This window comes from Charadrius vociferus, unplaced genomic scaffold, assembly GCF_000708025.1.
Source record: "Charadrius vociferus isolate BGI_N301 unplaced genomic scaffold, ASM70802v2 scaffold1028, whole genome shotgun sequence".
Classification (NCBI taxonomy): Eukaryota; Metazoa; Chordata; class Aves; order Charadriiformes; family Charadriidae; genus Charadrius; species Charadrius vociferus.
The window spans coordinates 372,445-388,951 of record NW_009649564.1 but is presented as its reverse complement, the minus strand read 5'-3'; the positions used below and the strand labels follow the sequence as shown (position 1 = coordinate 388,951).

Sequence of the window (16,507 nt, the reverse complement as noted above, 5' to 3'; positions counted from 1 at the left end):
AATATTTAACAGCTTGCCTTTCACTTCAGGCTTCAGCGGAGTACAGAAACAGGACAGATGTTTCAAACATAGGTGATGAGGTCATATCTCCTTCTGAGCTGTATTACAGGGTGTACTATGTGTATTGAAAACAGACCTGAACGAAACATCAGATTCATACTCCTCCTGAGGACATTAAAGACAAACTCTCACTGATCTATTTCTCATACCCGTCTATATTCTAACCTTTCAGGCCCAACAGCAGCTAGCTGCTACTTCAAGCACTGAAGTCTGCCATAATTTCTCCATCACTATGGCAATTTTCCAAGAATATCTTTTCTGACCACAGATTCATACACTCTCATATGATTACTGCACATATGAGGATGCTCTTCTAAAGCCCACTGAGTGACCTACCTCCACAGCCCAATCTCTTCTAGAGATCTGAACTCTCCGAGACCTCGGGGCTGCCACAAAGCCCATAGCAGCAAGGTCAAAGTTCAGAAAAAGATAACACATCACTGCTCCATACAAATACCTCACCGAGCCGCAGAAAAAATGTATTATCAATGTGACCCCCTCTCTCTCCACGTATACGTAACTCAACAGTTATGGATGAGTCTCACCACAACACTTTGGTTACAAACTTATCTGGAAGACACTGTGTCTACAACTATATGAGACTTCAAGTTTCTTTTTGAAAATTGTAATGTAGCAGAAGCAACTCTGCATGTTTATTTCATATGCACACCGTAAGAAGATTGATACTACAAAAGCAATTTACACTGGCTACCTTTGTTCTGCTAAACCTATCATACAAGCTGTTTGTTCTGGATTCTCCTGCTTCTTCTAACTTACCTACAGATACTGACACCAAGTGAACGAAATGCTGCTAACTCTTACTAAGTTTTTGTTCATTCAGCAGAACAAATTGTCAGCTCTCCAGGAATACATATGATCATATTTTAGATTTTAAAATGAATTAACTTTTTAATTTAAGAAATAAGGACATTAGTTGAAGACCATTTGCCTAGTGTCATGCTAATTAATTTCTAAATTGGAGAAACGCTGGCTATGAGGACGTACAAAATGCAATGTCTAAAATGCAAAATCAAGGAACATCAATCTACTGAAATTGTCCTGTTCAACCTCTCTATACCCAATGCATATTTCTGAACACTGTGGCACTATGTCAGCATGTCCTGTGCAGGCCACACTCTGAACATCTCCTGGAATGCAGAACACTGAAGCTCAAAGGAAGAAAAGAATGGTGTTAGGAAGAAAGAAGGGCAGGGAAACAGAGAAAAGAAAGAGACAAATCAGAAAACTTCTGGTAATTCACAAGTATAAAATGCGAAGTCCAAAAAAGTTCCCACTGGCCTACAGCTTCAAGTGTTAGTTAATATGAAGTCTAATTATTTTTGCAGTTTGGTATTTTTATGAAACGTGCACTGAAATATGAAACTTTCAGCTAATAGAACACATGTGTAGGTAGAAAGCATTCTTTTTGGCATGATTTTTAGTTCCATGAACAATGATGCCAGAAAAACAAGATCTAAATTCAATGCAACTACCAGGAGACACAATTCAAGAGGGGGTAAAAAAGTTAAAATCAACAACTGGCAGCATTATGCAGAGAAGCTAGTGTTTATTACCAGCATTATGAGGCTTAAAACGTATCTATCACCTTGGAAATTTTACTGATAAAATTTCACAGTAGATTTATGCCATTTTTTGCTTTATTTCATATGAAGTTTAAAACTCCATAATTTGCAGTCCCAGCTTCTTGTAAACCTTTTACTTGTGATTCTGAGGGAAAGACTGCATCAGGTGCCAGTATTAAGCCTCATCTGAATAGCCAGAATACCTAACATCTGGTAAGTGTACAATAACATGTGGAAAACAGCAGCATGAAATGAATTTTCAAAGGGAATATTCAGTAGCGAAGCTAAGATCTAGTACCATTAAGTAAGGATGTATTAATCAGCTAAGAATATTCAATAACTGAAGTCTTGAAAGTACCACATTATTCACTTTCCTTGTTATCAATATGCTTCACTGTTCCTTGGCAGCGTGCATTAAAGTTCAAAACATGGAAGAAAGAACCACTCTCCTGAAATGTAATAGACAGGTGGGAAAACTACAGAAGTCTTTGATCACAGGACATGTACAGATGATTGCAAGCTACTGGATTGTTATGACTTACATTACCACTGAACCATATCGTATGACAGGTTCTTGTGCTCTTATCCCACTACAAGTGCCAAGGAAAATGTATTAGTTTCAACTTCCATTCTTAAACCACAAACACAGTTTAGTTTTAACTTATTTTCCTTCGCAGTTTTTATGAGCTAATAGCTCAAAGAATGGTCGCTTAACACAGATCAGCTGATGAGCAGAAGCCAGTTGAGCCACAGACCTCCCCTCTACCCCCTCGCATCACACACAGCTGTGGCAAGGAATCATGTGAGTGCTACTCATCCACCCCAGTGCAAAACAGGCCCACGTGGCTTCAACTGCTGATGACGGTTTCAATACCTAATGCAGAATGGAGATAAAAATCCCCTAAACATTTGCTTGCTCCCATTTTTTCGTCCACTGGAAAACAGTGAAGCAGCAAATACTTTTGGGAGGAGCTTGAGGGTTCCTGTGAATTTGCACAGATGTCAGCTGAAGTGTGACAGTGCCTGGCTCCTGATTCTCAAGAGAGAGCAGTTACTCTTTTGCACCAAAATGCAGCTGAGTGCACGAAGAAAAAAATCCCAGCGTTTCACCATTTGTTTTCAACAAAAGTTTAGAAGCAGGACCCAGCGTACAATTCGTTAAAAAAAAAAAAAAACAACCAAAAATTGGATGCTAAGTTGATTTCCTACATACACATGTACAGACGCAACCTCTGAGACAGAACCAAGATTATCCCAAATACGACCTGCTATGTAATAGTGCAGACACCTTCATATAGATAAGCTGATGTTGATTTCAACAAAAGAATCGATTAAATCATGCTTCTCTTCCCTATCTTGTGCATGCTCTCACACACTTCAAACATACATCGCATATCCGTATATATGCACAGACACACCTATACACGCGTTTACAAACACATAGTTTTAGAACATCTTTCTTCCAGTGCAGCCTTACTCTGCATGCACTAATGCAGCTGCTCAGATGATCGGCAAGACTCCACTCAGGGGCATTTAGAGTTTGGAAGTTTTTTACTCCTCTACAGTTTACAGTGTTTTACTCCACGACTATTTTAGCATGACACACGGCTGAATGGTTTTATGAAAGGACTCACCTCTCCCTGCCTAACTTAGGCGGTTTCAGGAAAATATGGTAATCCAAGCATTTCCCTTAAAAACAGCATGAACTTGCATCAACATTTTAAACTACATTCTTTGTTTCTATTTAAGAAAGAGAGATTCAATTTGTGGAATCCTTGTTAGGAATAGCCATTTCAAGGGGAAAAATAATGCTACTAGGCTATAATTAAAAAAAATGTAACCAAATCTACATGCCGCTCTTGGAGAGACATAACACCTCCCAAGATTAGTCTTTTAAGAAGATGTAATTTGGACAGCAGCATTTCACAAAGAAGGAAAAAACAACAGTAAGTACTAAAACAAAGATTCTAACACATCTCCAAAAAAAAAAGTCACCTTTCCTAGTCTCACTTCTACAAAAGTATTTCTGATTAAAGTCTCAGTAAAGAATACTTCACATGTCTTTTTTATTATTATTTTTTAAATACAAATTAGATTGCTTCCCCCCACAAATACTGTGTGTGGTCAAAAGTTCGGAGTACTGGTACCTTCTCAAGGCCTTTGAGTTCAAGAACCTTCATGATGTGAGCTTTTTCAATTCCGGGCAGTATTCAAGTTCTAGCCATATGTCTCACAACTTACTAATATTCAACAGGAACAAAAAAAAATTCGTAACACATTTATTAAAGTGGCCTGGCTAGAATGTTTCTTACAGGAATATTTTTGTGCTGTGGATATTTTAATATAGCTCAACATTTAGTTAAGTGTGTCTGAGATCAAATGTTAGCAATTTTGCTGACACCTAACATGGAAATTCGGCTAATTTAATCGCTTACTGACTCATCACTCAAAGTAAAAGCTACTTTTTCTTACCTCATGTATGCATAAGCACCTAATAAAGCCATCTTATCAAAAGGAACAAAAGCAGATGTGAAAGATCTGTTTCTCCGAAGACAGCCATATAATGAAAAAATAGCTGCTTAAACCTCAGCAATAAATGTTCTCAGGTTTGCATGGACTGCAGTCCACATCTGGCCACAGTGACAGTTGATAACAGGGAAAAGAACATACTGTACCCAATATAATCAATCCAGTTAGTGAGCATAAGAGTGAAGAGGCCAAAGACAAGCAGGTATAAAACACAGGGATAAAGTATCTTGCAGGAGTAATGAAACAAGGTTGGTCAAATACTTTGAGTTTACAGACAAAATACTTAGCTTACGTTTTATTGTTTGGCAAGTTGTTTATTTAAAGAGAAAGACCAGAACAGATTTTGCTCTTTAAAACAGCCACTAATAATGTGAGATCATTCCAAATGCAACATTAATTTTAAAGACCAGAGTAAAACGCTGCTTAAAACTCAGTTCTGTTCCTACCTGCCCATCTTGACCCACGTGAACTTGATGTATCTGCAAGTTTCCCTGTAAAATAAGAGCATTGACAATAAACACAACTTTGGAATTTAAAAAGTTGTTCTGTCCTGAAAAAGGCCTGTTTCTCATCTCATTATTAAACAACTTCAACATTAAGGAAATCTATTAATTTAGGAAATTCTGCTGAGGGTTATTTTGGCAATCCAGCTACAATTCAATGATCAGCACTTTAACCACAGAGAATAAACAGACTAAAAAGCAAGGAGGTTTTTCAGCAGCACCATGTTTTCTTTTTGAAAGTTACTGTATAATGTACAGTATTTTTATGCAAAGTTTGTTTGCATGGCTTTTGAGGTAAGATTTTTATTTTCCCTTATTTATATAAAACTGCAAATTTGAGTCAAACCCTTAATAAACTAGAATTAGCAGTATAACACTTTTACATGTATGGAGTGCTATTTATTATTCGTTGTTATAAAGTTACAGCCTGAGCTAACAGATTTTTTAATTGTATTAAAAGCCAATACCATACACCAACATAGTTCTATTACAGGAATTATATCTATTATAAAAAATTCTCATATCTTAAAGGAAACTATAGCTAGAAACTCTAAAGAGGGAAGCAGTATTTTTACAATATGAAGTTTTTATTCATGTGCTCAGAGATGCCTTTTCAAAAGTACACTTAGATTAAGAAAGAACAGCTTCCCAAACACAGAGACTTGAAGTGAAATAGTACATTTATCTGAGGAAAAAATACTGATTCTTTGATTTGCATGTTTTCTGCATTTTCTCTTACTGGCAGCACTTCCTCTTATTTGAAGCTGTGTACATTGTAATAAATTTAAAACCAGATGTTTTCATCTGTCACGGACAAATGTAGTCCTTGAAAGTCTTACATATGGGAACTTCAGATGAAGCCAATGGACACTGGTGTGTACTTGAACCTCAGGATCAATTACAACTGGTATCTGCTGACTCATATTTTTTTCTGTGGCTCAGAACTGTACCCAAGAACTGCTTCAGTTTTACTGTAACACACTGTGCATTCCTTTAGACCCAGAACATTTTGATCCTTTCTTATTTCTCTCTAGGTCTGACAAGCTCTTCAAAGGAGACCGCTTTTAACTATAATATTTGTATTATGTTTACGATAATATTTATTCTACAATAGCTCCCTCTGTTAACAGTATTCCTCCACACCAAAAGTGGTTTTATGAAATGTGATTTAGGGTACTTTGGAACTGAATTAAACTAACCCACAAGCAGATATGCTTAACACTGAGTAAAAAAAACCCTATGGGGAAATCACACAGATTAAAATTTAGTCTGCATTTATGCTTAACCTTATTTTGCTATTGCTTCTGTATGTAAAAAACCTAAGTGCACAAGAAATCTAACAGCAGTCTCAGTCGTCAGGAGTCTCTATATATTCTTAAATAACTGATAATAGCACTCTCATTCAGGTATATTCAGCTGGTTTTAGCAGCTGTTTTGCCTCAGTAGGGGGGAAAAAAAGCAAAATTGGATGGTTCAGTACTGGATTTATCCATTTCCATTCTACCGTACTATTTTTATGGGGAAAACTTATAAGGTGCAAATACTGCAGTGCCAGATTACTTGATCAGTAACAAAGGTAAGTTCACTTCATTCTGCAATATATCTAGATGGCATCTGAACATTTCTCCAACTCCTGTTCAACAGTTCCCACAGTTAAGACACTGAGCATTCTGAACATATTTAGTTCACAAACCTAACGAAAACAATGTCATTTCTCAATGGCAGTGCAAGCACCTAAACTGGTTTCCTATAATACTCTGTAAGTACTAAATTTCCAATGAAGACCATCAGCTATATACAACACTCAGTGTAACACACACACAGAGCTGTCTTGGCTGGTCAAGGAAAAAAAAACCCAACCAATCAAACAAAAAAACCCCAACCAAACAAACAGAAATGCCCCCAAACCCCCAGAGACAAAAAGAGTATGTTGCATTTACTGCCATAAAACACATTTCATCCTGGCTGCACCATGTGCTCTCACTTCTACCCATGCTGTCTTGGCAGTGTATTGTAGCAGATCTCAGAGGTACAGTTTTAAAATTGGGGCTCTAAGTTCTGGCCAACATGTGCTCCACAGGCACCCAAACTTCTGGCTCACCTCACTGTCCTGCGTGATTTGGACTTGCTCGCCTTGAGGAACCTGGGCTATGTGGAGATGGCCCTGTGGGATCCGCAACAAAAGAAAACACCAAGGAGCATCAGAAGAAAATCATAACTAGAGGAAGAAGCTATTACGTTAGATTCAATACAGCTTAATGTATGGAAGCAAAATTCTTATTCAATGAAAACCATTAAAGATAACTTTAAAAAAAGTAAAATGCATTCATATTTCGCCATCTTTTTATGCAAACTATACGCAGAATGACTCTGAAGAAAGAATGGTTCATTTTCACATAAGAGGAAAGAAAAGAGGCATAATAATAAATAACATTTATGTAGTGCATTTCTCTATAGACAAAGTATCTGCATTTTTGACTGATAAACAAAGCATGGGACTAACTTGCTTTGACAGATTAGCATTGTGCCTGAAACATGAATCCCATTTAAAGACCGTGGAAACTCAGTTCTTCAAACAGATATGCCAAGACTAACTACTCACCAAGAGTGAGCTTTTAAAAAGTATCTCTAAGTATCCAAGTATCTTTGTACATTCACACAGGTATGATGAAGTACAGTACCATGCTAAAGACTATCTCTCAAGCTGATATAAATTGGCATGAAGTCATTAATTTGAATGCAGTTACACTGGTTTATGTTAATGAAGAATATGCCCTAACAGTTTTAATAATATTAATACTTTGTATTGCCGACCGTACCCACCACTTCAGAATGGTATCAAGCCTACTATTTGATCAAAACATGGATAAGAGAGTGGACGGAATTCCTTGTGCACCCTGACTAGCCCAGCGAAGTCTTTGCTACTGTGATTTACCTGAAGGGAGATTGGATTCTAAATAACCTACTTCGGGGTTTATAAGGCTTTGTGTTCATTTTAATATGCCTGCATGAGACAGAGATTAAAGATAATCATTTGGAATTCTGTCAAAGGCTCTTCTTATTTTATAACACAAGAACAATTGCATGTGATTTTCAAAGAAACACAGATCCCTCTATTTCAAACAGTTTCATTTCCTTTGGAAGGAAACTGTCTATTTATAGGGAGAAAAAACATACTGAAAGTATCACTCTGACAATAGGGACTGTATATAAAATTAGAACACAGCCCAGTCCATGTTGAGATTAGAATCACTTTCCCTCCTTAACATCAAGCTCTCAGGGCTCCCAGGAAAAAGCACTGAACATTTAAAAGATCCATTTATAGTGTTTTCAAATATAAGCAATCCTTTCTGACTAAAGGGAGGGGGGAGAAGGTGACTTTATTCACCTTTGTATCGTGCAGCCTTCCAAAAAAGAACTGCTCGCTCATCTTTTGCAGATACGTAGCTGGCCTTCAAGGACAGGCCCTTCTAGTTTGTTCACAAATTCAATTCAATACTGGGTTTTTTTTAAACATACATAGTATAAATAACTACTACCTTGCTAATGACTCTTAGCCTGATCTATATGTATCATTTCCTAGATTTGGAAAAGCAATACCATTTTCATCTGTTTCAACCTAGGACCCCTCTACACATTAAACAAATTAGGACATTTAGACAGTGATTGTGGGTCATAGTGGATTTTTCCCGGATTCTACAATCAACTTAAAGGATAGCTGACAGGTCCAGATCTTTTAATGAGGCAAACTTTCATCACTTACATCTATAAACATACCCGTTTTATTATATCCATGTATTTCATATAATTTTCCCTCCTACTTTGTCTTTCAAGACTTGAAAAATACTTTTCAGTCATCACTAAATCTCAGAAAAAGATCTATACAGCAGTTAAGAAGATATGCTCTTTAAAACGTATAGGGAAACCAAGATACAAAGAAATTCACGCAATAATACTGTAAAGTTACAGCAAAAGGGAAGTGGAACCGGAACCTTTGCACCCAATTCCCGCAGAAAGAGCATTATTTCACTGAGGATGCTCTCAACAGGAGGGGAAAAAAAGTTTGCAAGTTAATTTATGGAACTTCTCTTTAGTCTTCTTCCAAGTTTGAGAATAGTAACTCAAAGCATTTAGGATCTAGTTCCACTAAGCAATCTCTCTCCAGGATCAGCTCCTGAACTTCCATTTAAGTCATATAGTGTCTAGGTACCTAACAGGAAAGGGCAAAGCCTTTGGGAAAACGAAAGGGGTGGCCCAGACTTTCCAACCCTATCCAAATCCCACAGCTAACGGTTCCTAGCATCCCTTATACCCACACTCCAGCTCTTCCTTTTCTCTTACTTTACAAGCAACCTTTTTCACTTTGGAAAAATGTGCTCTCTACCGCAATTTCCCCTCCACAACTCTCACAACTCTCACAGTTGCTGTCTGGAGTTCCTCTCGACTGCATTCCACTTCCATGCACTCCTTAAAAAATATTCTGGCTAATATTTAAGTCCTACTTTTAAGCAATCTTACAGCTTTGTCAGTTGCCTTCAACACTGTGCCACACAGCTTGAAATTTTCCCCCAACTTCCATGACACTCTTCTCCTCTGATTCTTCTACTGCTACTACAGTAAACCTCCAGCAGGTCTTACAGACGTGTCTTTTTTGATAACATTCCAAAAGAATCTGTCCTTTGTAGCCCTTTTTTCTTCATCATATTTCTGAGCAACTTCACCATTTCCATGCTGACTATTTGCAGCTCTATATCACCAGACTTGAGTATTCCCTGTGTTGACAGAGACTTTTCATTCTTTATGTGTAAATTACTCAACTGGTGACATTTGCTCTTTCTCTCCTGCACTGCCTCTCTTACTTGGGGAGATAATACTGTAATATCTACCAAAGGTGCTTCGTTATCCTATTTCAGACTCTTCTTTGTAATGCCGTTGACTAAACCTTTGCAACAGCCAGACCACTGGGTGCTGTGGTTTATATTGTTGACTAATATCTCTCAAAAATTCTTGTTAATTTGCCCATTTCCACCTGTTTCTTTAGCCTGGTTTGTAAGGAAAGTGGGCTCACATGATCATGATGCAAAATGAGTACGTACATGTCTGTGCACGTTCCTTTCTGTAGTGTGCTTGGACACTGCCTGGCACAGTTGAGTGCTGGACCATACTCTGACTTCTGGGTATCTTCAAAACACTAATACCATCAGTGAAAGAGTTTCTATGTTATATGAATGTGCATAAACGCTGTAAGCTGCAAAGCCTGAAGTTTCTGAAAACTAATGGCAGACAGATTTCACACATTAAATTCTCAGGTTTCTACCACAGAAGAACGAGTGTGCAACTATAATTCACTATTTCTGAATGCCGCACGTCAGAAATGCCACATAATCCGTTATTTCATTATTTTCTTCTACTCTTTTTTTTTTTTTTTTTTTTTTTTTTAAATTTGAATTTAGAACAATCCCTGTAGTCAAACTGTGGCACACAGGAACTACAGCCAAGGTGAGTTTTTTCAGAGTACACTAAAACCATATATAAAATAATCACAGCCTGAGTTATGGTAGGAGTCTCAGGCTTAAAAAATGTCAATATTTATAACTTTTACTTATATACATGTATCTAAATGAATACACATGTAAAAGATTCAGCTAACAGATGTTCAAAAATGCCTGAGAATGCAGGGGTTTTTAAATGAAAATTAAAAAAAATGCATTCTTGTTTAGAAACTCATAGCTAGAACTACCTCTGAAGTGTAAATCATACACTTAGTAGGTCTGCTATTACTATTATGGCAAATACAAGCAAACTGCTAGGTAGAGACTAATTAATTCCATATACAATAACACATGTGCATTTATTTGCAACAATTGTGTGAGCAAATCCTGAATGAAGATTTTTGTCAAATAACTCTACATTTTTTTTATAAGCCTTCAATGTTTATTTTCTGAAAATCATGCTTAAGAAGTGATGAAAGGCCACTTCTTTAAAATAAAAAAATAAATTTCAACTGGAACAAAGTTTGCAATAACCTAGATTGTTTAAACAGAAAAATTTAGATAAAGTTGAGTACATACTACTTGGACTTGTCCATCTTCTCCTATTTGGTGGATCTGAACCTGCTGAGCATTGGCTAGTGCATAGTGTAGTGCCTGGGGCTGGTTCTGCTGGATCTCGTTAGAAGCTGAAACTGAATTCTGCGAACCCTCTGAAAAAGAGACAAAAATCCAGCTTTATTCTATGTGCATATCTCATGCCAGTGGCCATGCAACGATGCACACTCAAAAACTGTGGAAAACAAATGCAGTCAGTAAGTAGATGCAGATCACTTCTACATTAATATTTTTATGCATGTTCATTACTCACCTGTAGATTTGCTACAAATTCCAAAGGAGTTCCAAAGGCTATTTTGACTTTGATAAAGCACATGTCTAAAAAGCCTCTTTTGAATATAGATTAAAGATTCTGCAACTGTAAAAATCGTATCACAGCAAAACCACATATATTTCCTAAGCAGTTCAACAGTTCCTTTTGTGCACCTGTGTAGCTGAGAACTATTACTGCCACCCCCACCACAAGGATACATCTGAAAACCTATCCTGTAAATTGAAGTTACCATCTAAATAAAGGACATCTCTGAATTGTTTTTCAAGATCCATCATCTATAATTCATACTAACACACACGAACCTGGAATTATTTTTTTTAAGCCTCAAAATGACAGGTTGATTTTTTTAACTTAGATGAATTTAAACGTTACCTCACACTGCAAAGTAAGGCCTTCTGAAAATGCCCCTACAAAAAGGAAGCCACCTGGGTGTTATCTTTGGGTAACACTGACAGCCACCAGGAAAACCATCGCATGACTTCAAGAGGATAACAATTTGCATTAGAAGTAGACATATCATAGATTTATTTCTAGGTTTTCCAGCTGCAAGGAAAGGATTCTTATAAATGTAAGAGGCAAAAGACAAGTAAAAAGAACTAAAATTATTAATTTTTTTTAGCATAAAAGTACTCAAATACCTTTTTTAATTACTTTTATAAGGCATTTGGTGTCAGTGATACCAAGAGACTAATAATGTCAATAATTCTGTACTGAAAGGGTGAAGTGGAATACAATGGACCAGAGACTAATGTTATGTACGGGTCTTCCTACAGATTAAGACACCACTAGCAGGTAAATGTATCACTAGATACCATATATCCTTTTAGGAATCAGGGAAAAAAACCCAGGGCTATCGATCAACGACAATTCTGGAGCACAGGCAACAAGTTCGAGTACGCACTGCTAGGAAAAACCTTAAAACATCCCAATATCATACTAAGATTCAGCATCAGTCCTGGTTTTCTTCCCCCTTTTTTTTTTTTTTTTTTTAATTTGAGACATCTTGGAGAATGGGACTGTCATAAAGGGTTTCTAGACTAATGTATTTGAAGAAATACTTTTTCCATACAGTATTACCATAAACCATTTTAACATTTTTCTTTTGCTATGCCACAAAAATACATTGAATGAAATCTCTGAAGCATTAAGTGTTTCACAATTTTTCTAAATTATTTATTGGTCTGACAGTGACTTTTATGTTATGAGGTAACATAAAACACATTAACATCCAACATGTAGTAACATTCAACACTATAGGGCTTTCAAGCTGTCCAAGTACTAGAAACGATAATGAAAATATTTAAGAACCAGTGTCACTCTACTTCCATTGTAGATCACTTCCTTACAGGATTTTATGTACTGCTTAAATAAGCACTAAATAGGCCTCATCCTGCTCAGACGTGACTGATGGCTGATATATTTTGATTTTTTAAATAATGGTTGGGTTTTTTGAACCAACACAGCAGGAAGCCATGTTTCATGAAATTTTAATACCTCTACTTAATACTCGAAGATTTATACTGAAAAGAGCACACTCATTTTGCAAGAATGAGCTTTATCCGCTCATAGAAATATTTTAATGGAAATGTTCTTTAACAAAATCATCCATTTGTGTTTTTTCATCCTGTCTGCAAATGTTTGTGTAAAAAGACAATTGTCAGCTTTATGTCTAAACACGGGAACTGGAAACTAACTCAAAACCACCGAGCTAGTATTTACTTATTTTAGTTTCAAATCTTAGTTGCTTAACAATTCAACTAGACAGCTCTAATTATATTAAGAGTCTGCAAATACGTAACTAGAACCAGAACACTTACGCAGTAACCGAGCAAAACATATCAAGTACATTGTTTTGCTGTCTATTGGACTTCCATCTTTAATACCTTACCTTTGACTAGTCGGTAACTGCAGAAAATTTGTAATTTCTGAAGTATAGTCCTGTCACTTACTGTGCAATTCCAGCATTTCCTGCACGGCTATACAATGGAAATTTGCTGTACAGAATTCCAGATGGAATTAACAAATCATAACTGGCAGAAAAGTCCTGTACCTTGTACGAGAAACTGCACTGTCAACCAAATAAAAACATGATTTGTTCAAATTCTGATACTAGATCATGGTTTCCATTGCCAGCAGCTTTGTGATGGTCACTGAAAGTAACAGATGGTCCAGAAAGATCACTTACCTAGCCCTCTCCGTATTTCACTTTTTCTCTCCTTCTCATTTCTTCAGTCCTAGTAATATTTTATGCAACTAATTTTCTGTATTTTTTATTTAAGAAATAGCATTTTGTTAGGATGCTAAATGGCTAAGAAAGCCCACTGTTATTCATCTTGCTTCTCATAGGCTACTAGTCCATTCCGTTGTGATTTTCTTTCCATCATTCTTCCCAGTCCCCCACTATGTAATTCAACAGCTGAGTTGAGTTACAACTCAACTTCCTGTCAAGCCCCAGTGTCCAAATAAATAATCCTTCATTTAGATGTGTGCATGTATACACACATATGCACACATACATAACATCATATGCTCAAACATACACAGTGTAAATGTAAATACACATACACAAACAGCGAAACTGGACTTGGGACACAAGCAAGGTAAGACGCGTTTCACTTACAGATTTAATAACCTCCTAAGCAGTACCTTCCCTGTAGCTTACACTTACCGTTACACAAACTGCAACTGCTGCACTTCTGAGAAAACGTGAAGATGCATTTATAACAAGTATTTATTTTCTGATTAACAAAGTCATGCAATAAAGGACTATCAAAGAAATAAAAGCTGCAGCAGATGAAAATACGTATTTACATATATATTATGTGCACACATTACAATATATTTTTAACTGTAAAGTCCAAAAAGCTGTTATTTGTAAACCATCTTTTGCTTCACGGATGCCAGAGATTATTATGCTTTTCAGAGGTGGGAACAGAAGACACAGACTGAATGCAATCATACTGTACATCTCGCATGGTCACTTATAAACAGATTTCAGTTTGGCTTCACTGCAACCACCACAGTTGAGTTTTCTTTCTTTTTTTGTTGGATTTTGGTGGGGTTTTTTTCTTCTTAGGAAGAAAGAAGGGAGAGGATTCAACAGTGTCTAAAAACAAAACATCCTTTATAAGTATTGTTTTTCCCCTCTAAATCTCTGACCAGACAAAAGTAATATTTATCCATTTTTAAACATTCCCCATTAAAAACAAACACAAACATGAATAGCACACAGCTTGAACAGAGGATATGTCAACAGTTATAAATCACTATCATGTAAACTATCTAGCCTCACAATTACAACTTTGATATATGAGAGAATCCCTGGCACCGAGAAGCTCTACAGCCGAACTCTTGCTTTGAAATTTTCCACTGCACTAGTAACAATGGGGTACTTTGACACGAACCAAACAGTTATGTAGTGCTACTACTGAGCACATTATCCATGGCATTCCCAAAGCACCCTCCACTAGACGGAACAGCTTTGGAGCCATCCACAGAAGGGCAGATGCTGCACTGACCATTCTGCAGCAGATTAAGTTGTGATACAGGGGAAAAAAACCCAGTGCTGAAATATTCCTTCCTCTCAAGTTGAAATTGGACCTTTTACATTTCCTGTTTGTTTCCTGCATGTTCCTATGAATCAAAGAAAATTTAGCCTAAGTGAGCCCATCTTCTCAGACAAATGTTTAACAGTTGGCAAAATCACCTGCACTGAAGCAGTTACTTCTGTCACATTTCTGAATGCTAATCTTCCTCAGACATAGCTGAACAAGATCAGATTTGTCAGACAAATGTAATTTGTAACTGTTTCAAGAATATGTGTGTTTAATTCTCAACTAAGATCAGTTTTAAAATTCCTTACTTCAAAGGCAAAACCTCTGGCATTTCCTAATTCTTTCCCATTCTACTTTATATTTATCAGTTGAGCACCTGGCTTCTCATTTTGGAAGGAAACGCAGAAGGTACTTATTCTGTAGCAGAGGAGATTCACGCTTAACTCCTTGTGTGTTGCTATTCAAAATTGTTTTCCTAGCATATAGGTCTCCCAGCCTCACACTTCTGCTTACAAATTAGGACATATTTTGTTATTTCCTTGATACGCAGTCCTAGCAAGGACAGGTTAATGGGCAGATGTAGCAAAGCATTCCTCTAAAAAAGCAAAAAGTGGGATAAGCATTACTGAACAATTAACAGAAATACAACTGTATCCTGTAAGCCATTACCTCAACCTGACTCATCCAGTGCTAAATGCCTCCAATTTTGCAGAACAGCTTTGAAGATTTGGCTGCACATCCATTTTTATATGTGACATCTCAACACTGGCTGAGCACTTCAGCCCAAATCTACATACAAATCCCAAAGTCAGAGAACTAATTAAAAATTCCAACATGGAAAACTGTGATAAGAGCTTCAAAAATCTTAAGAGAAATTAAAAGAAAGGGAGAAGGCACTCTTCAATTAATCCTCCTCCCAAAAAACTCATTTCCTACTGCCTTCCCTCCATAGACTGCTCATGTTTTTAAAAAGAAGATCTAGCTAAATTATCATGGCAACCATGTGTACAACTCTTGTCAGTAAAAAAACAAAACAAAACAAACCACCAAGAGAAAAACACACATTAAGGACTGAAGTGCTGACTCCGAGAAGAGCAGAGCAAACCACTACAATTAATACCTCAATTCCAACAAAAGGCAAAGCTTCAAACAGAAGAACCAGATAAAAAAGGAAAAGCAACTTCTGCCTAAATATAACAGTCCACTACAACAACTTTATGCAACCCATAAATCTTGTGGCTACTGTAAAGCTGCACAGTCAATTAAATGTAGAACAGTCTCAATTAATATCTCCGGGGGTGAAGGACAGAGGAGATATCCATTCATATTTTCCTACCAGCTTCTCCTTAGACATGTTTTTGTCTGCAGATCAGTTCCTCTTGAGTGCTTAATGCTTGAACACTATCACAGAAGTACAGCGCCAAAAACTTCTAAGGCTACGTAAGGACTATGGCTCAGCCTCCTGCTTTTCTATAGTACTTGCATAGCTAATTTTTCCATATGATAAACAGAGCAGAGAGGAAATCCGTTATAATTTTCAACTTCATGACTCAAATCAAAGCCACGTGCTACATAAACTTTTATGCACAACAAGCAGAAAAAGCCTAACAGTTTTGACGTGTCGAACAAGTACATAAGAATGAAGCTCACGAATAGCAATCCTCTTTAGATGTAAATAATTCAGAGTTATTTCTCATATGTGCAATAACTCAACACTTATAAAAATCACAAAATCCCAAATAGATGAGGTTGGAAGTGACCTCTGGAGATCATCTAATTCAACGCCCTTCCTCAAAGCACAGGCAACCAGAATTGGTTGCTTCGGACTGCATCCATTGACTGTCTCCAGGGATGGTGTGTCTGCAGCTTCTCTGGGCAACTTGTTACTGTGTTCGAC

At 36.9% G+C, this 16,507-nt stretch overlaps 1 protein-coding gene across 4 annotated transcripts in view; it reads right to left on the bottom strand.

Moving 5' to 3' along the window:
* The window catches only part of BANP (BTG3 associated nuclear protein), a 140,497-nt gene that overhangs the window by 64,556 nt on the left and 59,434 nt on the right, over positions 1-16,507 (bottom strand). For 2 of the 4 annotated variants that reach the window (XM_009890039.1, XM_009890041.1), the window contains 3 exons: positions 10,747-10,877; positions 6,777-6,839; positions 4,619-4,663 (listed from right to left, as the gene is read on the bottom strand). In XM_009890039.1, the coding sequence (XP_009888341.1) occupies positions 4,619-4,663; positions 6,777-6,839; positions 10,747-10,877 (239 nt within the window). Of the gene's footprint in view, positions 1-4,618; positions 4,664-6,776; positions 6,850-10,746; positions 10,878-16,507 lie in introns of all 4 variants that reach the window. The other 2 variants (XM_009890037.1, XM_009890040.1) reach the window with 1 other exon arrangement.